The sequence below is a fragment of the Neopsephotus bourkii genome, unplaced genomic scaffold (assembly GCF_033783945.1).
Source record: "Neopsephotus bourkii isolate Nb327-2 ecotype Australia unplaced genomic scaffold, CSIRO-AGI_Nbou_v1 NB_1052, whole genome shotgun sequence".
In the NCBI taxonomy this organism is placed as follows: Eukaryota; Metazoa; Chordata; class Aves; order Psittaciformes; family Psittacidae; genus Neopsephotus; species Neopsephotus bourkii.
Genome location: NW_026901541.1, coordinates 1,365,569 through 1,393,370, shown reverse-complemented (window position 1 = coordinate 1,393,370; position 27,802 = coordinate 1,365,569). Strand labels below are relative to the sequence as shown.

The 27,802-nt window shown below is 36.5% G+C and overlaps 1 protein-coding gene across 3 annotated transcripts in view; it reads right to left on the bottom strand.

Moving 5' to 3' along the window:
* Positions 1–27,186, bottom strand: part of UGGT2 (UDP-glucose glycoprotein glucosyltransferase 2) — an 82,726-nt gene extending 55,540 nt beyond the window's left edge. For 2 of the 3 annotated variants that reach the window (XM_061361076.1, XM_061361078.1), the window contains exons 1-10: positions 27,032–27,186; positions 25,107–25,189; positions 24,450–24,596; positions 18,309–18,439; positions 17,058–17,170; positions 11,844–12,018; positions 9,571–9,667; positions 8,464–8,542; positions 7,718–7,818; positions 4,467–4,566 (exon numbers count right to left, since the gene is read on the bottom strand). In XM_061361076.1, the coding sequence (XP_061217060.1) occupies positions 4,467–4,566; positions 7,718–7,818; positions 8,464–8,542; positions 9,571–9,667; positions 11,844–12,018; positions 17,058–17,170; positions 18,309–18,439; positions 24,450–24,596; positions 25,107–25,189; positions 27,032–27,183 (1,178 nt within the window). In that variant the 5' untranslated portion in view covers positions 27,184–27,186. The remainder of the gene's footprint in view (positions 1–4,466; positions 4,567–7,717; positions 7,819–8,463; positions 8,543–9,570; positions 9,668–11,843; positions 12,019–17,057; positions 17,171–18,308; positions 18,440–24,449; positions 24,597–25,106; positions 25,190–27,031) is intronic. The other variant, XM_061361077.1, reaches the window with a different exon arrangement.
* Positions 27,187–27,802: the final 616 nt, after the last annotated feature.

Below are 27,802 nucleotides of genomic sequence, written 5' to 3'. Positions count from 1 at the left end.
TTCTTCTGCAAAATAGCATGTATATAATGAAAAAGTTGTTTGATGATCTAAATTATTACCTAAGTACATGCAATATTTGTATATTTTAATTTCATGTTACTAACTCAATACTACTCAACATTAGAGCACAGACAGCCAAGGATATAACTTAATGTTTTGGTCAAAGGCAAGGAAAATACACAAAGAATAACTACTTTAAAATTAGATGTAATTAGAACAAAGATTTGGAAATTGAAAGAGTTGAAAATGTTAATCATTCACAGCCAGTCAACATTTTAGTTTCCTTAGTCATTTGACCTTTAGAAGATAATCCATTTATTCATTTTTTTTACCTTTCAATAACATTGTGGAAGGCTATTTTAACTTCCTCTGTCACAACGTGTTGTATATGAGATTTGTAATTATGAGGCTATCATAAAATACTCTCAGAGCAAATTATTCCCTCCATTAAGAACCTCTAAACCATATTAACCTAAATTCCCAATAAATGCCAGAATAAATATTCTAGTTGCATACATAAATATTTTTCTTAAAACACAATTGTACATGTTTTAGCAAATCAGTATGGAGCTTTAAGAAAAACTGAAGTAATCTTAAATCTGGAAATTAATTAAACAAACAGAATGATCCTACTAAGCCGATTTCAATTATGGATAATAAAGCAGTTATTTAATAACATAAATTCTCACCTCTCCCCCAAAATAAACTGATTTAGAATGGATCTTGCTAGTAAACTCCACATTTTTTTGCTATAGGTCAGAAATAAGACGTAGAATCAGTTTACCTTAAACAAAATACTTAAGCTTTCCAGGCAATCAAAGAGACTTCTTATTAAGTGCAAACAATATGACTTCCAAGATTTGTTTATAAATATTACACAATTCACCACAGTTAAATACCCTTTTCCTATTTACCCCTCTAAATATTCTGCCAGATTATTTTTGTGACTGTGAATCTCTTCTGGACCACATGATAAAAGGATAATAATAATGGATCAAGAAGGAGCTGTATTTTTATACTAAGCCATATTTGGTGGGATTTCCTTGGCTTAAAATGAGAAAGGTGTAACTCAAACTGTGATGTCAAAGACAGCACTGAAAAAAAGAACAGTCAACGTGGACTATAATATTATATAGTTACTGGAGGATGTGCTTAATAACTTGCTTATCGTTGTCCAACTAAACTGAACTCTCCCATAAAGCTCTATAATCATGCTGCTAGCTACTCTCTACGCACATAAAGTAGTAAATGGTTTGTATTTAATACTAAGTAAATGTATCTTCTATTGTACTACTTTCTGTGTTCACTTGTTTTGAAATAAATATTGTAGACAGGAAAGCAAGAAACTATAAACATTTTTGTTTAAAAAGAAATATTGCTGCTTAAGATTTTTAAAAATATGATAAAGAATAATTACAAAGAAAAGAATATCTGAAGCCAAATTTATATTTGGAAAAACGGAGGAGAAGGATTAGGAAAAAATACTGTCAAGTCAGAAGTCTTAAAACCTGACTGTGTAGGACACTGCCTTAAGGGACCTTCTACCAGCAATAGACATAATTAGGGCACACTACAGAACTTTTCTCATTAACAGCTACTTAACAGAAGGACTCCATCGCAAGGTGGAAATTCAATGTCTGGCAGTACTATTGCAACTATTATTCTGACTTCCTCACAACTGTTTTAGAGAGTCCTGAAGTAAAAAAAATACTTTGGAGCTTAAAAAAAAATAAAATCTGATTTTTATCCTGCTAAACCTAATATAAGTAGTAGTAGGGCCTGCAGCTCTCAGAATCAATGCTTCATTCTGCATACACAAGTGATAAAAACTGCACAGATAAAAAGAACAACCTAAATCTTTACAAATAGCTTAGAGTAGTAAGTCAGAAACATAAAAAATGAATGTGAAAATAATAAAAAGGTGAAAAGAAGGCAAAGCTGGCCCAACATTAGCAAGGAAGTAAAAGCAAAAGGTAAGTATCAGCAAAAGGTAAGATTTAACTGATGGCTCTTTTGGTAATAAGGAAGCAATACATTAAAGAATTGTTAGCTAGCTCCTTGTCTACGCACTGCTCTCGACAATGCAAGATTCTATCAAGACTTCAAAGTGTGATGGGTGACCCTTGAAAAGGGCACCCCAGGAATCTGACGTAACAAGTGTAAACCTTGTCTAGGGGAAGGTGCTCCAGCCCATGGCAGGGGGGTGGAACAAGATGATCTTTAAGGTCCCTTCCAACCAAAATCATTCTATGACTCTATGATTAAAGCACCTATGAAAGACATCTTTCCATTCTGAGTTCAGTCATTTGTTCAATGCTTCAGAGCTTCACAAAGTTTTACACATGTTTTTCTGAATTTAAGTGCCAAGGACCCACTAAAAAGAAACACTTCACTGCCTGAAAGTAAATGGATAGTATTTACCATCTTACATGATGTAGGAATGTTCTTACATGACCGTAAGGTTGTAATATTTTCTATCACAATTTCATGCATCTTGATTCTTACCTGGAAGAATATGTAGCTATGTAGTATTGCATATCAGGTCAAAAAAAATGAAACTTTTAAGATGTTCACAATGTTAATTCATGAATGATAAATGAATAGAAAGAAACAGAGTATTGTCATTCTTATTATTGCTGCTTATATATTGGATAATTATGGCATGTATATAAAAATATCCTATAAAATGAATGATCAAAATGTTGCCATGGCATATATCAGCTGTTACACTGTCTACATCTAATGACCTCTTGTAAAAATCTACCTCAGATTAACCTTTTAAACTAGAAATAGTGAGCACCCCCCCACCAAAAAAAAAAAAAAAAAAAAGAAAAAGGTTATAAACTAGAAAATGAAAGAAACTTCCAGAGGAATGGGATATTCACTTTTTATGCTCTAAGGAACACCTCTATTTTAAGGGGTTCAATACTTAATTTTCAGTATCATAGCTATAGTTCTGAAGTCTTTATACACTCTTCTCAAGCCAAATTTGCAGAATTAAAAAATGGTTGTTTTCTTATCTAAACTGTGTGAAATTAAAAAAAACCAAACCCACAACAAACTACTATTATAGTGATCAGATATCTTTAATTTCCTGTTTTTTCTATTTTTCTTCAGACCATTTTTTTTTGACTCAGCAGGTTAAGCATGACTAGAATACTAAGGAAATATACTTTGTTTACTGTTTTTATGTAATGCCCTGTTGATTTAAGTTTGTTGTCAATGCAGACCTACTAACTTTAAATTATTTAAATATTTGCATTCTGTCTTGTTAAAAATAACACGCTAGAATAACTTGTTAGAATAAATCATACAGCAACTGCAATTCCCCTTTTAACAATTCTAGAGGCTTCTCATACTTTTACCCATAAAAATAAAATGTTTGAAGAGTAGGTAAATTAGGCTCTAATGCCACAGGTAAACAGTGGGAGTTGGATGTAACCATTTAATGACCTTTTAAATCGGTGATTTCAATGTCATCTAGCATACTTCAAACTGACTTTTTCCTGTCCTTTAAATAACAGAACTGGCCTTACAGTTCAACATTAGATTTCTTCTACCTTCTAAAGGAAAGTGGCATATTCTGACTGCTAATCTAAGTGTAAACTTGAACCCCATTTATTTCATAATAATTATGTTTCAGGCATTTAGAAAGTTACTTTTCTTCCTTGAAATGAGAGGTTACAAAGATGGTTTTTCCATTACAGTGTAGATTTTCCTTAAAAGAAGATCAGAGATGACAATGAAACACATTGGTAATTAAACAACATTTGTAAACTGCGAAAGCACACTGAGTTAAGAAGACTGTTTAGCATCATATTTGAGTAATTTAAGCAAATATTGCTGATAGGATTACACGAAGATCTTACTAAATATAAAGAAAAGCATTTCTCAATTACAATACAATTAGCTTAGAGGAAGAGCAATTTTTTATATTAGTACGGAGGGAAATGGTGATAATTTATTTAATAATAATCTTGATCTTTTATTAAGTAATCTGTTATGGGAGACAGGTCTTCCCCAGTAAGAACACTAGCCTACAGTAGCTGGGGCCCAATTTTATCAGCAGTGTTATGCTTAGAACTAATTTGTGTGGATCCCCCATGAAATTTATTAATAGAATTTTGCCTCTCCCTGCTGTGAGTAGATCTGCTATTAATCAACAGAATTCTCCACCTGGGACAATACCAATCCAGTAAAAGCCAGAACTAGGCATGCAACCATACATGCCTGAAGGATTAGGATGCCTTCATGGCATCGTCTGCATTAGACAGGAAATATTTAAGAGACAAATCATAAGCTCTCCCAGGAGTTCTTTTCTACTCAATGGAATTGCCTGGAATCCATCTAGCAAGATGTAAAACATGAATATATTTGCAGGATTTGGGTACAAATCTGTACTACTGTCATTAAATTCAAATGCAAACATAAAAATAGTATTTGGAAAACATGCTGAAGTGTCATACCTGGCTCTTATTGGGAAGTTCTGAGCTATGTCTTTCATGATCTTTAAGGCATCATAAACAGGGGTAGACATAATTCGAGCAGCTGCTTGAAAACTAAGATCTGGGGGAAAAAAGAATAAACCACCATCACTGAAAATATCGCTCTCAATCAATACTGCCTACAATCAGGAAACTGTTCCATATACACATTCTCACTATTTACACTTTTTATGCTTCAATTATATATTGTAAAATATTATTAAGGTCAAAAAGGCACTTAAAAGTTGGAAATACCAAATTCAGGCTTTCCTACAAGAAATCTGCTAGGCCATCTTGAGCATACGCATTGCACATATAATTTCTAAGTTTACAATAACATAGTGAAAAAAAAACAGACAAATCATCATCTGGTATTATGAGAGCATCACAAGGGTATCATGCTCAAACCTAGATAGGCACCAACCCGCAGACACCCATAACTAGTAAAGAGCAAGATCTTTCCAGCTCCAGGACTTCACAAGGTTTTCAGAGAACAGATATATTAAATGTAAAAGGCTGTATTGAGCATGTGAGGTGTACAATTTTCAAGAGTTGTAGCAATTTCACAGGAAGAGAATATGGAGACTCAGGAAACGAAGGCCAATCTACTGCCAAATTTCAGTTCTTCTAAGTGTCTAGCATCATTTTTAAAGTGATCTCACTTTTTTTCTATGCTTCTTCTCAGAATGAAGTAATTTTCATATATCAGGACAGTTTATAATCCATTTGCCTATCCACTGGAAAAAAGAATGATGGAATTCAGCTAGCCTTCCCTGTTGCCTAACTTGTGTGTGACAAATCTTGGCACGTGAGACTAGGGAAAACCCAATTTTGCTACCAATAGGGTAAGGCAATAATATACCAGGTGCTTCTGTGTACTTTGGATACCTCAGGGAAATGATGCTTTTTCCTCATAATCTGATAGTTAAGACACTGGAGCAGCAACTGAAGGCCTCAGGTTATTCAGTTTGAGGAAAGCTGATACTAAATATAGTAAAAACTGCTGGGCAGAAAGCAATAGGGGATGCTTCCTAGATTAACTTCACACCATCTTTACAATTCAATTTGGAATTTAAAAAAAGAAAAAAAAGGGCTGAAGAAAAGTGAATAGCATGGGTTCCTAGTTCAGGCTGATAAGGTACAACTTGGCTGGAAGAAAAGGTGAGCCTGACAGTTGGAATGTTAACTTGGTATTTCTTAATACTTTCAACAAAATGTACAACGAGATCACCATTTCAAAAAAAGAATATTTCAGATTCCTTTCAACAGCCACATGAGCTGTGAACAGGTGAAGCAATACCCAATTGCTGCTGTTACTATAGATAGTAATCTTTCACCAGCTAAACTTAGGACACTCACTTAAAATCCTTCATAAATTATTACTCATTTCTAATTTATGATGACCATCTAGAGTACAAATATTCAAATCCCATTGAGGCAAACTGACATGTCTTTTTATCTTTTTGCTTATCTCTGGTCAGGGACTGTCACTTACAAACTTCCCTTTGTGGCACCCTAACACAGCTGAGAGCAGTGTAGGGCACTTTGGTGAAAAGATGATACTGAGCTTAAAACAGATCACGAAGCATACTTTGAAAGCTAAGGAAGCACTAGAGATCAAGAGGCTGTTCACACACAAAAAAATGAGTTATTAAAGGGAATACCACACTGGTACTCTGTGCATCATTTTTCACTATGAATAGTAAAACTAATTACCTACCTAAAACATAAAGGCTCTTGAAAGACAACTCCTGAATGGTATATATAAATAGGTATTTATAAACGGTCACTTATAAATAGAAGTATGCCCTGTAGCTGAAGGAGTTCAGGATAAATTTAATTACATTTTTACTTGGAAGCTAATTAAGAGAAATCAAAGAGTACCTGAGCCATTACTCAGCTGCTGTAATTAGTTATTAAAAATGAATTAGAGAAAGCTACCAGTTATGTCAGGAATAAGACTAACAAAACAACTGCTCCATACAAAGAGGGGGCTGAAGACCCCCTGTCTGAGAAGGCCCTGAACGTACTTCTCACAAGCCAGTACCAGTCTTTCTGGCACTGAACAAACAGCATCCGAACACTTAACTACTCTCAACACTGCTTGGGGAGCAGCACCAATTTCACTTTTCATTTACACAGCCGTGACACCACAGAAAAGGCCATCACTAAACAGAGCACTAAACCCTGTATAGGCTTTTGTGAAGATAGTCACCAAAGGGATCAAAGTTTTACAGTCACTTCTGTTTGAATATCAAGAGAGTGATATTAAATTGTGTAAAAAAATTACATAGACAAAAAGAGAATTTTCTTTTTATTTGCACAGTAGATTTCTTAGAACTGAAATCCAATTTTTTTGAAATATTTTTTTTTGGACCAAGATAAACCCTGCAGCTGAAGAGGATTTCACTGATAAAAGACTGTAAATAAACTACAATGATCTCAAATAGCTAGTTTCAGGCTGGACACTGCTAACAAGCTCTGTTATAGTGAGGATCCCCAAAAGAAACTCAAGTTCAGATGACTGCCCTGTCTCCTTCACTGCACTGCTATTATAGTAGTGTAGACAAATCAGTTTTAAACAGGTTCTCCTCTAAAACTGAAGAATGTAACAGGCAAAATTTAGTTGCCTAAACTTAAGTGTTATAACGTTTTGACATTTTAGGGATGTATTTTAGAGTGATGTATAATTCCATTCAAGCTACAAAATGTCCTGCAAGTCATCGCACAGAAGCTGTTCAGAAATCAACTTCTTTTAAAAGCATGTTTTTCCATTTGATGTTGTATTAAAAAAAAGTACCAACATGAACTCCAGTGCACTGATAAAGTTAGAATTTACAAAGAAAATAAACTGTCAACCTATCTTTTGTCTTAACAGTCACGTCAAAATTATATTTTTCGCCTGACCTCTCAAAAAAATATCTGGAACTAAATTTAACATCTGACATAAAATATCAGGTAGAAAAACAACCAATATAACTCCTGTCTTTAAAATCAGCAGAGCTAGTTACGATGCTCCATCTCATAAAACTATTTCAACGCTCCTTTAATTTCTAGCACATAATACTACGACAAGACAGCAACACATTCTTCTTTAATACTTGAGATAATACTGCCTTTTTATGAAACTATACATCTCTTTCTAAAAGAAGCTTTTATCATAATGCTGAAACATCAACATAATAAAGGACAATTAAACAGAATACTGTGTTAAAAAAAAATGCCATACATACCCTGTAGCTCCCAAACCTTCAGTGGTTCCATGTTGTCAGTAGTTTCAATTAGATGTTTTTTAAACTCTTTCAGATTATTTTTCAGATCAGGATACATCTGTCTACAAGAAACCATATTTTTTTTTAAAAACACATCCGTGACATACATCAGCATCTGCTTTTATCCATAATATTGCTCACAGCTAATACTGTATTCTTAGGGTAATAAGCAAGAATTAGAATTTTAATTCATTCTTAAGAAAAAATGAGGATTTGTGGTGAGAAGAAATGATTTCTGAGAAATAAAAGCCAGTTAATTCCAAGGATGAGTTCAGTGTTTTGTAGTGTTCTGTCTCAAACCCTGCCACAAAATTTTGACGGAATATATGAACTCAAAGATTAAATAGCATTAACACACAGTAGAAGTGTGTCAATACTATTTATATAATTAATATATTTGGTTTACTATAGAATAACATATAACTAACTGCATACTAACTACTATAAACTGTAACTGTACACAGTTTATTGTGTTACCTACAAAGGATATAGGAGAGACAATGCTGAGAACATCTTTCATAAACTACCATCACTGACAAAAATCCAGCTACTGAGCATACAAATCACTAGTCAGACCTGAAGAAGAGCATGGTGCCCAGAGAAAAATAATTTCCAACATAAATCTCTCATAATTCTACTAAATAAAAATAAATATTTTTGGTTCAGGTTCCAGAAACAAATGTAGAAGTTTAGTTATATCAACTCACTTTAATTTGCCAAAAAGAAATCCTTGAATATCACTTTCCTCCTCCTCCTCATCTTCGTCTTCCTTTGTCTCATTTGTTTCTGAACACATAGCACATGTAGACGATATAAACCAAGAAAGTTACTGATGTATTATGTTCTTATGAATTACAGAATGGTTAACAGAAACATACAATCAGAAAGTTGTCATTCTGAGATGTAATTTCAATTAGATTTATATTTACACCTTCTTATTTTGGCATCAGAATGAATCACTTCACAGAACTTATCAACATTCAAATTAATGTTTAAATATAATTCATACAATATTTACATTTTTTACATAAATGAAATTGATATGGTTAAATAGTTCACTTCCCAAAAATAGCCACTCCTCAGTTTGACTAAGTGGTAAGGCATAACTCTTATCAGCCAACTACTACTAAATTCATGCTTGCAAAGCATGATGACTTTAGAGTGCTTGCATCTCCAGCTACCATTTGATATAAGAGATCAGTTTCTTTACCTTAAAGAAAATAAACTATTTTTTACTTGATTCAAAGGGTATTAAACCTTAGCCTTACCAAAGAGAGTTAACTACCTCTATATCCTGCAAGTGTCCATGCAAAGTAATTTATCTGTATCAAAATTCTATAGCTACCATTTTCTGTGGTAAATGTCCCATTTCAACATGTAGTAACATACACTGGTACCAAATCCTATGATTCTGCACATCCTTCCAACAGAAGGATTGTGAAAGTATTTCCACTTAAATTCACAGAAAAACCCCTCACCTCTGAAACTACTAGATGCTGTAGTAATTAGCAGTTAAGAGATGCCAACAAACATGAAGTAACTGAAGAACAAAGGTTAAACAATCTTGTACTTATTGAAAGTAAGAAGAATGGATTACGTTTTGAAGAGCCATAGAACACAACAATCAGAGGTCAGGTAATGAACCATATATTCTGAGCACAACTGTTTACAAATGCTTACATATATTTTGATGTTTTAGTTCCTAATGCTTGAGATTTCCTTCTCTAATAAGAAATTAAGTATTTTAAAATATTACTGACTTTACAACCAAAGATTGTAATATATTTCAATAGTATCTCTGATGAGATACATACCTTTGAGCTGTGTGTCATCCACCGCTTTATATTCTGTGCTCTTTATTGCAAGTTCTACACCATATCCAGATAAATACATTTTTCTGGAACTTGGTTTCTGTTTGACATTATTTTAACAGAACAAAAAATATAATTTAAAAAACTATATTTATAGGAGATTAACAATATCTAATATTGTAAATTTAAACAATTATGGCAGTAAAAAAGAAGTTTAATTCATCTTTCAGTTTAGGATTCAAAATACTAAATGCTACACAAAACAAATTACAAGAATCAAGTAAGACAAATTGAAAGTCCATTGAGAAGGTGTGTAACAGAGAGCAAAGGCCTTCTTTAACTCCCGCAGACCACAAAAAGGCTCTGTCGAAATTGTAGTCCCTTCACATATTAGAAGTACTAGAACAGTCCTTCAGGACAAGAGGTAATGGCTTCAAACTGAAAGAAAGCAGATTTAGTTATTAGAAAAAAATTCTTCACTATAAGTGGCACAGGTTGCCCAGAGAAGCTGTGGCTGTCCCACCCCTGGCTGTGCTCAAGGCCAGGCTGGATGGTGCCTTGATCAACCTGGTCTAGTGGAAGGTATCCCTGCCCATAGCAGGGATGCTGGAACTAGATGATCATTAAGTTCCCTTCCAACCCAAACCATTCTATGATTAGAGGTAGATTTTGTAGCACCCTACATAATTATTGATGCTTTACAATTAATATTTTACATTGTTACTGATTTATTTGTAATTTTGACAGACTTTCAAGATGTCAGGAGGAAATTCTCTGTTTCTGCATTAGAGGAATTATTTAAAAAATTTTGATGACAGAATTAATCACTTTCTGCAAGAGGGACTGAGAAAATGTGTTAAAAGTATCACTATTAAAAACAGGTCTCTACTTATTAAAAACAAGTAATAACTATTTCTAGCTGTGGACTGGGAGTTTGATATTCAATAGCATAATTACTCAGGGCATAGTTATTTCTGAAAATGTGCCCTAATTTGCCCAAAATGTACAAAAGTTCCCTTTCCAAAATGCAATTTGCACATGCATGGCAGAAATTTTTTCAAAGCCTTTCAGCTTTAGCTTGCAATTTGTAAGAATCCTTCTGTATTAAGAATCCTCCAACCCACAGCTGTAAAGCCAGCAGGGCTGGAGGTTTACCCAGTTGGTCCTCTAAGCAAATCTATGCAGAGAGAGCACTGCACTCAGTGATACTGGCAAAAATAAAACAAGACAGCAGAAAGACTGTACCTCTTCTGCTCTCAATGCTCCCTCTCCTGGTATATAATAAAAAAAAAAAAAAAAAAGGAGGAGGAATTGTCCCAGTTGGGAGCCAAGAATAAAAATGTAGGTTGTGAGAAAGGTAGAAAAGAGAAGAGCAGCCTGAACAGAGAGAGGAAAAAGCCCAGGAAGCAAGGTAACTGGGTGCATAAACTGGTCAGAACAAGGAGACTGTAGGTATTTGATTAAAGTAAAAGTGCATAAAGGAACTAAGTTCAATAAATCTAGACCACACACTATTTAGAATTGAAGACTGGTTTCCTCAAATTCTATATTTCATTACTGTAAGCAAATACCTCAAAGTCATCTGCAAACTATGAATGTAATGTCCCTGAATTATCCGTATTAGCCACACTATTTAAGAGCTGTTCTTTGAATACATATTACTAAAACCTTCCAATAGCCAAAACTGGGGACCATGTAGTTCCATGTACTGGTATCTGTCTTGTTTTGTTTTAGGGATAAAAGTAAGTTAAGAAAAGCATTCTGAAACATTATGTTTAAAATACTGACGTTGTGCAATGCAAGCATCAAAAAACTGGTCAGTGATGTTGACTGTGACAGCCCATGCTGCTGTACTACAATGAACACAGAGGATTATACAGAGAACAGAGAAAATTATAAGTACAATTAATTATTTTTAAACTTGACTTTCTATCTAATACTAATACGTTCAGTCTCCTGCACCAAGATTCATCCAAGATCTTTGTACAACATAGAAAATCTAGGCATACAATGCAAAAAGACATGTTTCAAGATCAATTAGAGATGCAAACAGTGCTTGCATACATAATTAGGTAATATTATAATGTTTTATTAGCTTCAGAGCTTGTATTAAGTGAATTACTTCATCTAGGAAGCTTTAAAAAGAGAACATATATTGCAAGCAATTTAGGCAAATGCAAAAGTAAATGTAGAAAATGTGTTCTGCTAAAAACCCAAGCAAAATAAAGACAGAACACTAACAGCTTACTGAATCAACATTAATTTGGATGGCATACCTGAACATAATGCCGGAGAACATAAACAATTTCCTCTTTTTGCGCCTTCTCAGACAAAATCCGGTGGAATTTGACAAAGTCTTTCGTACCCATTTCTGCATAAAGAACAACCACTGGGCCATCCTCTTTGAGAGTTGGGAATTTATGATCTCCCTTAAAAAGATACGGTCTGGGTCTGGTTTTAAAACAAAGAATCATGATACTATATATTCAGGAAAAAAAAAGTAACAGTGGCAGTTTTCCTACTTCATAATTGAAAAATCTAACAATGCTAAAAATATACAAACCATGTTAAAATCAGCACAAAATAATCATGATTACTCATAAACTTAGAACACCAAATCTGCAAATCAAAGTCTAAGAAACTGAAAAATCAGCATCAACTATAAATAATTTTATATATTTTACCAAATCACAACATAAATAGCAAATGAAAAGCATAGCACTTGGAGATTTGTGCAACAGTTACAGCTTGAAGCTTTTAATTTAAATGATTCATTACATCTATTAGAGATGTACAAAGCAATCAGTGAGTAACAGAGTAGCAGAAGGATAATCAGTGAAGTTTGAGACAGCTGCTAACACCCATGGAAACTAACTGAGGTCATCTTTCTCTAACACCATCAAGCTCTGTTAATTTAATTAATTTTGCAGATTTTGACTACATACTTTCCCCACTGAAAGCCAGGACAAGAAAAGTTATGTCTTCTATACCTGCAGTGATTTTTTAGACAACTGCAAACATCTTTTGAATAAAACCTCATGCCATGGTTTAATAGCAACTAATTACCATGCATCCACTTGCTCACTCACAATCCCAGCTGGGATGGTGAGAAGAATCAGAAAAAGGTAAAACCCATGGGTTGAGATAAGAACAGCTTAGTAATGGAAATAAAGTAAAATAATAACTGTATCAATTATTATTAGTAAAAAAAAAAAAGAAAAAAGAGGAAGGAATAAAGCCCAAGAAGGACAAGTGATGCACACTACAATTGCCCACCACCCACAAACCAATGGCCAGACTGTGCCTGAGGAGAGATCAGCACTTCCCAGTCAATCTCCCCAAGTTTATACACTGGTCATGATGTGCTGTGGTATGAAATACCCCTTTGGCTAGTTTGGGTCAACTGTCCTGTCTCTGCTCCCTCCCAGCTTCTTGTACCCTTCCTCACTGGTAGAGTGTGGGAAACTGAAAAGTCCCTGGTCAGGCCAAGTGGCACTGAGCAACAACTAAACCATCCATATGTTAGCAGCATTGTTCTCAGACTAAAGCCAAAACACAACACTGCACCAGCTACTAGAGAGAATACTAACCCTATTCCAGCCAGAACCAGAACATTTAGGAAAGATGGAAAAGAACAGAGGATATGGTTGAATAATTTACTCAAGGTGCTAATTTTTGATGAGTACACTTCTTTTTCAAAGTTGCCTTTGTATAGTCACACTTGAAAGACCAGTAAACTTCCTCCAAACCTCTCAGAGACAAGTTCAGAAACTCTCATCCAACACACACTACAGAAATGTGTGTAGTAGATGCTCACTGAAAGTCACACTGGAAACGCATGAGCAGAACACAGTTTAGGAATATTTTCAATATAAAATCATGGGATATAAAATCATGGAATAATTTACATTGCAAAGGACCTTTGGAGGCCATCTGCTCCAAACCTTCATTCAAAGCAAAATCAATTTGTATCAGGTTTCTCAGGGCCTTAACGTCAACATCCTATGTAGATTGGTAGATACGCAATTGAAGACCACATCTGTAAGGCAGAGACAAAAGAAGGGGCCTGGTTTGAGAATTAACTTGGGTGCATGCAGCCACACGTCACAGAAGTATCAGACAAGCTTTCCTATTGTCATTGCAGGACAAGGCAAAGCAGGTGGCATCAGGGAGTGCGAAACAACACCTGAATGAGTAAGCTCTGCTCAAGAACTGATCCAGATTTGCCACAGTGAAAGCATAATATGGGATGTGACTTGTGCAATTTCCTTCTCATATGCAGAGAGTCTGCCACAGTCACTTTTAGAGAGCTAAAAACCTAAATCAAGGAAGCTTCTCTTTCCCTAATTAGTCACCTAGGTATAGCAGAAAAATTACTCCTGTTCTCAGAAGATGGGTACAAAGTGCTGCCAGGATTTTCTTGAATACTGACAGTCTCAAAGGAAGCATTTTATACCATCACGAACAGACTTCACTGACAGTAAGTGCTGCAGTGAAATAACACTCCATAGGGTTACCATAATGACCTTGGATTGGAGAATTAAAGTATTCAGCCCTTGTAAGTCCAAGATAAGCCTCTGCTCTCTGTTTCTCTTCAACAGTAAAGAGTAGTGAGAAGATAAAGCTGACAGCTAGTTTCCTGCTATAAGAGATTCAGTCTCATGAGAAGGCTGCCTGAAAGCAGCTGGGCAGCCAAAAAAATTTACGAAAACCAACCCTAAACACGTATGTGGAGCTCAGCGCTCACTAACCAGTTACTAGGGTAGTACAGGCGACTATACACTTCCCTAGATAGTTGCCAAGATGGGATGCAGAAGGAATATGATGGACAGACGACAGCAGAGATGCATACTGACAAGCCTTCTGAGGCACTGACTGTTTTGAGCAAAATGTGACTCCTATCAATGCTTTTGCTCTTGGCAGCAAAAGCCATGTAAATCCTAGTGTTGTGTTTTGGACTGTTAGCAAGATAAGCAATCTCAACTGTTTAACAGCAGATTCTCCTTTGGCAAATAGAGCCCACTGCACCTACACACAAAATACCTACAATCAGAGCCATGCAATCCATTGCAACAAAATCACAGTAGCTGCTGTATAAAGGACTGGATGAAGCAAAACCTTGATTTTCACATACAAACTCTTAGGGCTCTCCTGAGTCCAAAGTACCTGAGGCTTTCTGAATCTCAGGTTGAGCTGATGGATCTGCACAAAATAGTGCTGTAGCCTTTTCTTTCAGTGAGATTTGGAACTGTTATCCCTAAAAATAGAACACTTCTAGTGTCCTTCTCTGATATGGAACTTCTGGACAAAACTGAAAGCCTAGCTTACATTGGCCTGGCTTAAGTGGAAGTCATGACAGAGAGAAGACAGAAAAACAAAGTGAAACACGAAGGAAAACTCTTTCAAATCAAAAGGAATCAATAAAACAAAAATATCTCTTTTCATAAAAGCCACAGAGGGAATGAATGACTGGCTTAGAGGAATCAACACCCAGATGGCACACTGTCTCATGTAGCAGCTGTTCACCACACTGAAAAAGAACAGAACAGAGCCCTACCTGTATCACCTAGGCTAAACATCTCCAGCACGAGTGAAACACATCTACTACCCAGAGTATCACTGGAAATAATAATGGAAATAATTACCTGAAGGTGAACATATTTTTCTCAAAGTCTAGCTCCAGGAATTGTAAATATTTGAGTGACACAACTACTTTTGGGGTGGGGAGGAGAATAAATTGATCAAGATTTTGCCCCTGCAGCTCTGATGAAAGTTGGAATGACTGGTGCACACAAAACTACCCAAACCACCAGAGCAATTTAAGAGAAAGAACTTCAGCTCTGTTGTGAGTTCTCGAAGTTAATGATTTCTAGAAGTGTAACTCTTTCAATTCTGAATACTTCAGGGTTCTATTGTTTAGTACTGTGATTTTCCAGAATCTTGTAAATGTGGGGACTGTATCTCCAGAAAGGAAAATGCGCTGAAACCAGTTAACGGCTTTAGAATAGTGGTAAAATGTTAAGGCCTCATGATGCCTTAATATATGACCAGAAGAATTCACTGTAATTTTAAAGGCAAAAATATAGTACAAATAATTTATGCTAGAATATAAGAGAGGCAGAATTAATAGTCAAAAATAGGACATTACAAAGTGGAAGTGAAGTGTTTTTGCAAAAACCATGGCTATTGAATAAGTAAAAGACAATGATTTAGTAAGTTGTAATTCTGTCAGTGGGCTCAGAAAATACCATAAATAACACCTGTAGAACATAAAACTGTTTTCAGAATCAACCATCCCCAGAGACAAATTTACAGGTTTTCACTTTTTTCCCCCAGTTTGTATTTGATAGAAAGCAAAATTCAAGAAATATGCCCTACTAAGTAAACTTTCAGTTCTACATAACTGCATGAAGTGGTATGGACACTAATGCATATTATGGTGACTTTGACCACTGCAGGAGAAAAAACCCCTAACTAACCAACCAAAACAATCTTACATACAGCTCTTGAAAAAATACAAATTATTAAGTTTTTAAAATAGAAATTAAACATTTTACTCTCACTATATTAAGATTTGTTATTTTAATAGGTTCTACATATTTTACTTCATGATATAAATTCATGCTGGACCAATGCTTGTTTCCACAGGACAAAGCCTGCAAAAATACTTGATAGGTGCGAAGTCAAGCACAAGGTGAGGAAAGGTTATGCCAGCTGAGACAGGCTCCTCTACCAAGTCCTTATAACTCAGTGGCACCGACTACACAGAAAGGTCTGTCAGCAGAAGTACTATCTGAGATGCATTAAATGGTAAGTTTGTATAGAAAGTACACTAGCTCAAACACGACTATGTCATACCAGGGAAAAGAAATATGAAAATATCCATGCAGATAGAGAAGCAAAGCTCTATAATTTTATTTTAAGGAGACCTTATCTCTCTCTACAGCTACACAAAAGGAGGTTGTAGTGAGGTGGGTGTCAGTCTCTTTTCCCTAGTAACAATTACAGGATGGGAAGAAGCGGCCTCAAGCTGCACTAGCTGAGGTTTAGATTGGGTATTAGGAAAAATTTATTCACCGAAAGAGTTGTCAAGCATTGAACAGAGTGCCCAGGGAAGTGGTTGAGTCACTGTTCCTGGAGGTGTTTGGGGGACATGTGGATGTGGCACTTAGGGACACAGTTTAGTGGTTGACTTGGCAGAGCTAGGTTAACAGTCAGACTCCATATTACAGATCTTTTCCAAACTAAATGATCCTATGGTAATTGATGAAGTCTCATGAGTGTTTAAAATACTTCAAAACCAAAAGTAACTCTTAAAGTAACACCCTAAATGGGTAACTCTTTAAATATCCAGTAAACTGGTATTTATGGGCTTGGCATTATCAAGTAAGTAGAACAAGAAATTTCAAAATACTACAAGTATATATGCAATAACACATTTTCCACTTCAGTAATCTATTTTTCCTCTTAAAACAAATCATTAAATTTACCTCTTAGTAGCCTTCTTCAGCAGCTTTTTTATTTCATTAGTCTTACAGGTGTGCTTCTCATGGATAACCACAAATGCACTGCAGCCTTCTGGTGGATGTTCATCAGCTGCAATCTAATATGTCAACAATTATACTCAACCAGAATGCTCTGATTGCACTTCAACTTAAACTCATATCCCTTTGATTAAAATAACTGATCAGCTGTCATTGAGTTGTACTTCTAATTAAGCTCATTCAGAATTGGGTACATGTGAAAAATATTACAAGATTAAGACCTTATAACCTTTGTGTGATGTGGTCTATCAAATGCAGTCATGCTCCAGAAAATGTAAGTCCATTTATGTTCTGTAAAGACAGGGCTGAGAAACCTCCAAAGCTGAAATCACATGCAGTACTCTGAGGTATTTTTCATTTTAGTCACTATCAGCAATCATGTTGATGTACAAAGATTTGAGTACTAACACATAAATCCCAAACAATTAACGTCAGTTTTGGTTCTCTCTCCCCTTCCTACTTCACCCTCCTGCCTTTTTTTTCTTTTCTTTTTTTTTTTTTTTAACTCTATTCAGCTCTTCCCATGTAAAGTGGGAATCATATGGATTATCAATGACTCCAGATTCACAAGCTGAAAAATAAAAATGGAAAGATACGAGTCTGAGATGATGATATTGCTCCAGAGAACACTTGCAAACCCCCCTAACTTTATTATAGCTTATACCCTTTTAGAAATATGGATTTCTCACTTTATCTTGAAGGTGGCATTGCTAAAAGGAGGAGGAGCAATTTTAGGCTAGAGGCACAGTGAAATTACGTCCTCATGCTTTTCCCCAAACAAACCAGGTATTTGACTAGTCTTTCAATATTTCAAATACTAAAATAATGAGAGATGAGATGCCCACTAAGGAACAAATATAAATCACTTGAAGCTATAGGAAATTTCCTAATTTGAAAATGTCTGAATTCCCACAGGCTTATTTAAAGCAATGCAAAAATTCTCCATGATCTGAGTTTCAACAATGAACAATTCCAAAAATCCTACCTTGAAAATAATGCTATCTATACAATTAAACATGGATATTTGCATCTATCAATATAACCAGCTTATTAGGCATCACTTTCATAAATGGATCATGTTTGATTGCAAATACTGTTGACATATATTTTACAGAACTGCAACAATGAACATTCCCTACTCTGCAGCCAAAATACCACATAAAATCATGAACCAAATATATCAGATAATATAATCACCTGCTGAAACATCTGAACAGTTGGAGAATATGCCCGTATCGAAAGTGCAAACTTCAGTAGATTGATTTGCAAATTGGATAAAAATTGTCCTGCTTTTTTCAGGATTAAATTGTAATAGGAATGTTCTGAATCTGTTGAATTAAAAAAAAAATAAAAAGACATACTTTTAATATTTAGCCATAAATAATGTGGCATACCTATCTGTGATACATGAGAGAAAATATTATGTTAGCACTGCTTGGCAGTTAAGTATCTTGAATGCTGTTCACTTGTAATTGTTTCCTTTACTGCCAATTTGAAAGGCCAAATGCAACACAAATACAACAAAAGTAAACACAAAAGCACTAGTTCGCATGTAAATCATTTTTAACAATATAAAAATCCACTCAAGACAACAAAGTATCTCTGCAGACCCATACAGAAAATCTTGAATTTTCTTACTGATTTATTTTTGTCAAGCTTATGCTAGCCTTTTAATGCATATTCTGAAGGTTACTTACTTTCATACATTATCTTACCAATTATTTCCTCACACTTAGTCTTGGGACACTCCAGCTATGCAACTTACATAGATAAAAATCTTCCAAATGTGACATTCTTTAGGCTACTCTCACATGGCCTATTTCTTCCCTTAAAGATACATGATAAACAAGAATATGAGAGTGGATGTAACATGTGAAGTGGCTTCCCTCCTCCATACATATCTCGCCTTCTCAAGGACAAAATTAGGACTCTGAGCAACAAGGAAGGTGGATGGTGTTTGGGAATGACAGAAGTGCTAATAAAGAACATTGGTTAAATATATGATAAATAATTAGCGTTCATTTCTTCTTTTAGAGGCAAATTCAAGTGAATATTCTCATGTAGCCTTTGGAGGGTGAGGCAAAGAAGCCTAATTAGAAAGAGGCTGCAATGCAGTTTCATCAGGTTGTGAAAAAGACCTGGATCTGTTTAAGGAATAATGCTCACCAAAACTTTAAATTAAGCTGTATACACTGTATATGATATTCTTGAAAGCAAATCTGAGTCAAAGAACCAAAGCTGTGACCATATCAAGCATTGTGCACCATCCCTGTTCCAGAGGTTGCTCTCCCATAGGAGGAACAGTTGAAACAGCCATGAAGCACTCCAGAACTGCCAATTTATGCCTCCCCAGATCTAGGTAATCAGCATGTATTTTACATGGTAGATACTACCAGGAAACTTGCGATTCAAGTGATTCGAGACCTTTTCCACACATAACTCAAATGTTCTCCTGTAAAGGTGAAAATTTGTAGCAAAGGGAAAGTGAGCTGTGGGAATGAACCATTCTGGCTGCCCAGCTTGAACTTATCTGTGTCCTTATTCTATTCTAGCACCTTATTCTAAGATGCTCCCATTGTGAAAGGGAAATGATCATATGAGTAGGAAACCCTTTCAGGGGTCCAAAGAGGCAAAAAATTTTTACACAGTGTGAAAATAATCTCATATGATTTAACCTGCCAGAATTTACCTGCCTTGGCTCCTGGAGATCCCAGAAGTACTTGTATCAAATGAGAAGTGCAGCAATTAAAATTTCACTCCCTCACCATGGCCTAGGTTCCAACAAGATATGAGACCACATACAATAGCATGCAGGCCATAGTTCTGGAAGTATCCATTAAGTGCTCCCAGCAGTTCTATATACGATTTTCACAATTAAGGATTTCCTATCCTGTCACTTTCCTCTTTGCAATCCCTAACTTGCATTTGTTCTTAAAGTCTCTAAGAATCCCTTTCAGCCTTTTCTTCCTTCTTAAAACTGATTCTTTGGAAAGGCTGAGTTTGCTGTAATTCACTGGAAAAAAAAAAATAATAAAAAAATGTACAATCACAAAAGGGTATGATCTGCTTTTCCAGAAAGCTGCCTTTCCATAAATTATATATACTCATCACTGTCTAACATTACACTCAATGGATGAAAACCCCATCTCTTCTATGTTTTATAAACCTACATATAGCCCTGGCAGAACTAAAAGAAGAAATTTGTCTTCACACATTCCAAGCAGTGAATGTAAAAGATTTGGGAGGCAAATGCTTCCAGAATGAAACATCTTTCAAGTAACTATACTTTCAAGTTTTCTTCAAGTTACCTCCACAAAAATAATCACAGAATCATAAAATACCAGGTTAGAAGGGACCTCAAGGATTATCTTGGTCCAGCCTTTCTAGGCAAGCATGACCTAGATTACATGTCCCAACACCCTGTCTAGTTGAATCTTAAGTGTCTTACACTGGGGAATAAAAATTGGGCCTGAAATTTCTACCTCTCCACTCAGCCCCAAATAACATCCTATTGAACACAATGAACAGCTATTAAATATACAATTCTAAAGATACCCCCTCAATAAAATATTTTTACCACAAGTCTTTAAATTCTTTGGCTTACAGATTCCAGCTCTACTTTCACTGTTGTAGAGCTGATATTTTTGCTCTACAAGATGATTAAGACAATGACTTTAATATGAAAAAGAAAATTCATCACATGCCTTCAAAAAAGATGGTGTAACATATTAACAATGTCACATTTATCAAATCGTGCATCTACCCCTTCTACTTCAACTTACATTAACATTGCTGGCTTCTTTCAGGCTACAACTGTATTTTAAACTTCAGTAAAGTAAATTAATAGACACCAAATGCTAAGCAATCCTCATAATGCAAAAGAAGTTTTTTAAAGTTACATACAGAACTACTGTTTCAGTTTTGCAAATTATTTTCACAGAGTACTTGCCCCTTGAAACTTGGTAACTACTTGCCCTCCAGGTACATTCTAACATTGTGCTCTATGCCAAAGAGCAGAAGTCACAGTAAATTTCTTTGGCTGTTACAGAGAATCAAAGAAACAAACATCATAAAATGCTGCATGGTAGCATATTATCACTAAATTCATTAACAAAGTTGATTTAAAAATAAATAGACAACATTACTAGGATACAGCTCCAGACATATAAACATGTGTATGAGCTACATATCTGTAAACTTCTCTTCTAGCCAAGATATAGCCTAGCAGCCAACAAAACCTGAACAACTACATAGCTCATTCTAAAGCAGCCTAAATTTGTCAGCTGAATAGCTCTCTCAACTCCTGTAGTGAAATTAGTTAGATTGACTACAAGAAATGAACAGCTAGCTCAACAGACTCATACTTAAATATCAATGTTTACTATCTGTGATACAGATCTTTACTTTCCTTTTATGACCATCCTCCCCACTATTTTTAATCTACCTCTGATGTGAGATAGTGCTGCAGAGACGTGTATCTGTATCTATAGATCAGCTAGAGAACTGGAGATTCCAGGTAACAGCAGTTCAAGCAATCACTGGACAGTCAAATCCCTATGACATTTAAGCAAGATGCCAGCAGAGAGGCAATACTTCATTTTATTGCATGATTATTATGGAAGTTCCATGGTTGTGAAATGAATTACTCTTGAACCTTTAAGATTGATATGTACATAAAAAAAATACTTACATAATTTGGTTATGAATAATGCATAGTCTTCTAGCTTACATCAAATAATTTGCATTATTTTTGCATATATGTAATATACTGTTAGATTTTCTTCAGATAAACTGGTTTCCCTATTAATATGTCTGTATTGGGGTGTTTTGGTGGTTTTTTTTTTTTTGAGGATTTTTAAAAGTGTATTTAAGAGGCTGCTGGAAATTCAATATGGAAACTAAACCACTTGGAAAGACAGTGAACACTCATAATTAGTTGGCAGGAAACTGGCTATTTACCTTCACTCTGTGTTCCTAAATTAACCTTCTGAAATACAAAAGCAGTAGCACATTTAAAATACAATTGTCTGCATTTCGTAACTGTGCTGGTATATATATATGAAGTTTTTGTGGTTTTGATTTCTTTATACATTAAAATACCATCACCTGCATTTCCAAATCTTCTACAAGCCTGGCAGAAAGTATACTGCATATTAAGTATAGATACACAATGCTGTCCATGCTACCCAAAGACATCATTCTAATTTAATAGTGTATCCCATAATTAACTTTCTGATGCTTTCCATATTGTATCATCTCAACCATTTCCAAGTTGATTTGAGTTCATAAGAAAGAAAATGCTGAAACAACCAAACACATCATGACACTAAATGCTTTACAAAATTCCATGTCCACATTTCCTACCAAATCCATTAAACTGTTCCAAGCATCATAGCTAACCAGACCATTACTAGACCTAATTTGCGATGGCCAAATATTTTAAATGAGCAAGTTAACAACAGATGTTGATTTGACTATTTTAAAATTAAAATAACAAGTTTTGAGCACTGGTAAGCAACAGATTAGAAATCATCAAAGGATGATTTAAAAGAATAAAAAAAGACACTGTATCTGATTTTTTAAGTTGCCTTTTAGCTTTAATACTTTGTGACTCAACAGTGGGTTGGAATACAAATCCATAATCCAATTCACCTATAAACTCAGTTTTCCGCCTTCAAATCTAGTAATTCTTTTCCTTCTATTACAATGTTTCTATTTAAAAACAATAATGCTTTTATTTCTCAGTTATCCATCCTATCTACTCTTGATATGATCCAGAACAGAACTGAGAAGTCAATCGGCCCAACCAATTTAATTTGCTCAAGTGTTATTCCAGCCCTAATGCACCACGAACATCCCTCTACATCAATGTGTCTTGACAGGCAACATCAAAGACAGAACCCATTCCATACCATCCAGAGAACCAACTTCTTCCCAGTAGTGTTACACACCTTTCAGTAACTGTACCACTCTGGTATTTGAGGATCAGTATTCTTCACTGTAGCTGACCATTTTATTTCAAATGTCTAATGCAGATTTCCCCACTGAAAGTGACTTAACTATTGCTAGGTAAGTATGATGTTATTTCGTATTTAGTACATTGACTTCAGTAAGATACTCCAGTTGGAAGAATCAAATTGATCTGATTTTTGTCATTAAATAACCACTTTCTTTTCCTGTAAAACAGAATCTTTCCTTCTCATCCTGTTCATAAAAAGCATCAGTCTGCCTGCATAATCCTACCCCAGCTATGAACTGGCTTTTAGAAAAACAGCTTGGTCACAGACAAATTTAAGTTTTCCTGCATTATAAATATACAAGTCTTTTGGCCATAATGATAAAAATACACACCAATTGCTTCATATGCTTAATTAAAGTACTATTCTAGTACATTCTCAAAGTTCCCCCCTACCAGCATCTAATACTTCATCGGCAAGATGGGCCATGCAAATCATCCTGCTGGCAATTTATTTATTCTCAGTCACACAGAGTTTATCCAAATGAAGTAGGTAAAGCATGTAGCTAACAGCTAATTTCAACAGACATCTCTGTCACTAATAATAAATGTCACTAAGCTTCACATTCCTTGGAAAGCTGGTCCAAGCAGACAGACAAGAGATGGATGCTGATAAAAACCCCTGGCACATCATCTTATACATCAGCCTTGTCTAAAGGGCTATACCAATTGCATCTAAACCATTCAAAGAAAAAAAAACCCAAAATAGTAATTCAAGCCAAAAGTCACTTATGGAGGTCGACTCATCAAAACTTTTAATTGGAGGACATCTAATTTCAATGTTAGATTAGGCTGCTCAGGGCCTTGTGCAGCAGTTTTGAGTGTCTCCAGGAAGAGATTCCACAGCCTCCTTTCACAGGGGCAGCCTGTTCCAGTGTTTACTCAACTCCATGGCAGAAACATTTTCCATAGTATCTAACCAAAATTTCCATGTTTTAACTTGTGCACATGGCTTTTTTTCGTATCACTTCATACGTCTGTTTTAATCTTCTCTATACCTTTCTATTAGGAAGTCAAAGATAGAGGGAGTAGGGAGAGACCTTGTTCATAACATACTCCTGTGTTCACAACAAGGATTCAGTTCTGCAATCTCACTGCCATTTCCCACATAATCTTTCTACAATTTGTTAGCTTCTGGCTATTAATGTAACATTCAACTTACCTAAGTCTCTTCTAGTAGTAGTGTTAGGTCCTCCCACTCATGCCTAAGGAGCTGTACTGTTCTGAAGTAAACAACAAAATGAAATAGCCTTACCTTGTTTAGAAGCTTTTTTTGCCTTGTTTATCTATGGACCTACCAAGTAGGTCTAATATTCACCGACCTGTTGTGAAGCCTGGTAGGTTTCCAAGTTTCTCATTACCATGGACATTTCCAGTAAACTGCTTTGCAAGGCATCTTCTGAGGTGGCTCACTTTTGTTTGCTGGATTCTGTGCTTTGTTCTTCTCTGCAAACTTATTATTCTTCTGTCTAATCAGGCAGGGTATTTTTAATCTTACTTTGACAGTGATAAATATTTATTCTGAAACACCAATATTGACGACAGAAAACAGTCTCTATGCCACCTACAAGTACAAACCTTTTTTTTGGCCATTCTTTTCCTTTTTTTCCTTTAGCTAGCATTCTCATTTTAGTTATTTGTGGGATTTTCTCCCCCTACAAACATCCACCTTACACAAAACATGAAGTCTGTATATCTTATAAGCTTTTGCTGAGTCATGTAAGAAAGTAAGTATTTTTAATCTTTACACTTCTTTTCCATGTTGTAACAGTTCACTCCATCTTGTTTTCCTTGCTTTCAGAACTCATGTATAGGTAGAGCTCTCAGGGGAAAATATACTACAGCTTTCGGAAAGAAATCTACCTAGCAACAGTGGAAAAGTTAGGCTCTACCTGACTAGAACTCGTTAATGTGTTAGCTTGATGTTTAAAAGTTAGATACAGTGCAAGATATTAAAGCTAGCATGCTGTTTAACTTACCTCTTTGCTTATAAACTGTTAATTCTCGTACAGTTTCCAAGAACTGCCAAAACTTCTCATTATCATCTTCTGCAATAAATTCACTGTTTAAAAATAAAATGAATTGTCCATAGGTTGCCTTTGTCCAAAGATGTACCACAGTAAAAACTTCAGTTGTTTAAAATAACAAATGCCCAACAACAACCAAGTGTTGAGTATTCGATGACCATCTAAAATCCCTGTAGCATAAAACAGTGAAGAGTAGTGTATTTTGGATAAAACAAATTTTGAACGAAATACTGCCAATCTGAACTCAACAATCAGAGCTGTGAAGCAAGCAAAATATCCTCTGATGCAGAAATAAACACAATTTTGCACTTTATTTTTCCACAGATAGTTAGAAATAAAATCAATTCAGTGCACAAACTTTATTTAATAGTGGGTAAATACAAAAATGGTAACACACGCTCTGTCAAGTGATAGGTTTTAATTAAGTTACAGGCTGTTATCGATGACAATGCCTATTTTGCTATGCAAGGGAGGTCTTTAGTCTCTGAAACTCTTGCAGAAATTGGTTAATCCTTACAAGGCATAAAAGGTAATGGTTGCTTTATTCCAAATCCCACTCTTGCATTTACCAGTAACACTCTTTAGTTTTGTGGTTTTTCTTAAGGGAATATCAATTGCTTTTCTTCTCCCTCCTTAAGTCTGCCAAAAAGATCAACTTGCTAGCATGAGTGTATTGTTTCCTAATCTTTACTTTGGAAGTTTGCCACTGCTTTGATTACAGAAGCTTGCAGCTCTCCCTTTCATGGGAGTTCTCCAAACAGCAGCAAATAAGTTTAAAAATCAAATCAAAAGGATTTTAAACCAAACTGGCAGAGGAGCCACAAACATGTAATACTGAAAAAAGTTTTCACTTCCTATTTTGAAATCATGGACTCATAGAATAGTTCGGGCTGGAAGGGACCTTCAAAGCTCATCTAGTCCAACCTCCCTGCAATGAGCAGGGACATCTTCAACTCTATCAAGTTGCTCAGAACCACATCCAGCGTGGTCTTGAATGTCTCCAGGGATGGTTCATCCACCACCTATCTGGGCAACCTGGGGCAGTGTTTTACTACCCTCATTGTAAAGCATTTCTTCCTCACATCCAGCCTGAATCTCCCCTCTTCTAGTTTAAAACCATCACCCCTAATCCTATCGCAACAGGCCCTGATAAAGAGTCTCTCCTCATCTTTCTTACAGGTCCCTTTTAAGAACTGAAAGGCCATGATAAGGTCTTCCCAAAGCTTTCTTCAGGCTGAACAATCCTAGCTCTCTCAGCCTGTCTCCTTATGAGAGGTGCCGTGTCCCTCTGATCATTTTTGTAGCCCTTTCCTGGACCCTCTCCAACAGGTCCCGTATGTTCTATCCTGAGGATTTCAGAGCTGGATGTAGTACTCCAGGTGGGGTTAACTACTACATCTTCACTAGAACCTATATAAATACTTATTAAATCAGTTGGTGAAAGTAAACTAATTCGGGCGAGATAGAGATACTGTTACTCAGTGGAAGGTAGCAACTGTGCAGACTGGCCCACTGCATCTCTCTCCTCAGGCTAAATGCAAAGCAATTTAAACAGCACAGTCAAAAAGTGGGAAAGCCCGTCAGCACTAGCCGTAACACTGGAGAGAACAGCTAAGCCTTACACCAAACGAGTTGTATAAAGACTGACAGAGGAAGAGAGGAGGGAATCGCAGCCACCCCTTTCTAGCGACCCACCTTCCCTCTCAGCCCGCGCAGCGGAGAGAAGACAGGGCCCCTCCCTCCTCCAGTTCCCTCAGCCCCCAGGAGATAGCCAGGGGCGGTATCGCCGCTGCTTCCTGCCGCGGCCTAACGGCCCCGCGCGGCGGCCAAGGAAAGCAGTAGCAGAAGGAGGAGGAAGAGGAGGAGGCTGCACGCACCTCGCCTCCAGCAGCAGTGGGGTCGCCGGCCACTTCGCCGCCAGCCGGGCCGTCACGGCCTGGGAGGAGGCTGGAGCCCTGCCGCAGTGGCACGGCTGGGCATACAGGAAAACAATGAGAAGGAGGGCTGGCAGCAGTGCCCAATCCGCCATGAGGAACACGGCCCAACACCACCGAACACCCAACCCGGCTCCCACAGCCCCCTCAGCCGCGGCGTGCACACCCGCCCCGCCCACGCAACGCCTGCCTTGCTCCTACTGGCTGTGCTGTGCCCTCACTGTTGGGCTATTGGTCAGCACAGAGACTAATCAGTGGCTGACGCCAAAGAAATAGCGGTGCTGGCCGCGCTCCCGCGTTGACACGCGGCGTGGGGCGGGGCCGTGCGGTGAGGTACTGTGCGCAGGCGCCAGCGTTAGCACCGAGTCCTTGAGGCGTTGTGCGGCATGGCTCCGTTATGTTTATTGATCTTGTGTTGGTTATAAGAGAGTTTTAGGTGTTGCGCCGTTACCTGTGAGCACTGTACTGCATTAGGAGGGCGCTCTTGGCTCCAGTGGAGGTGGGTGCTGGTCGCTGAGGAGACGCAGGGCCGCGTCGTCTCCCTAGTGCTCCTTAGAGCTCACCATCCGGATGCTGATGCTTGGCCCGAGAGGGTTGTTTTCCATCGGTATCACCAGGATAATAGTAGATGTTACTATGTGTGAATAGCGTCATGCAGAATATGTCTTCATATATAATAGAATCACAGAATGATTTGAGTTGGAAGGGACTTTA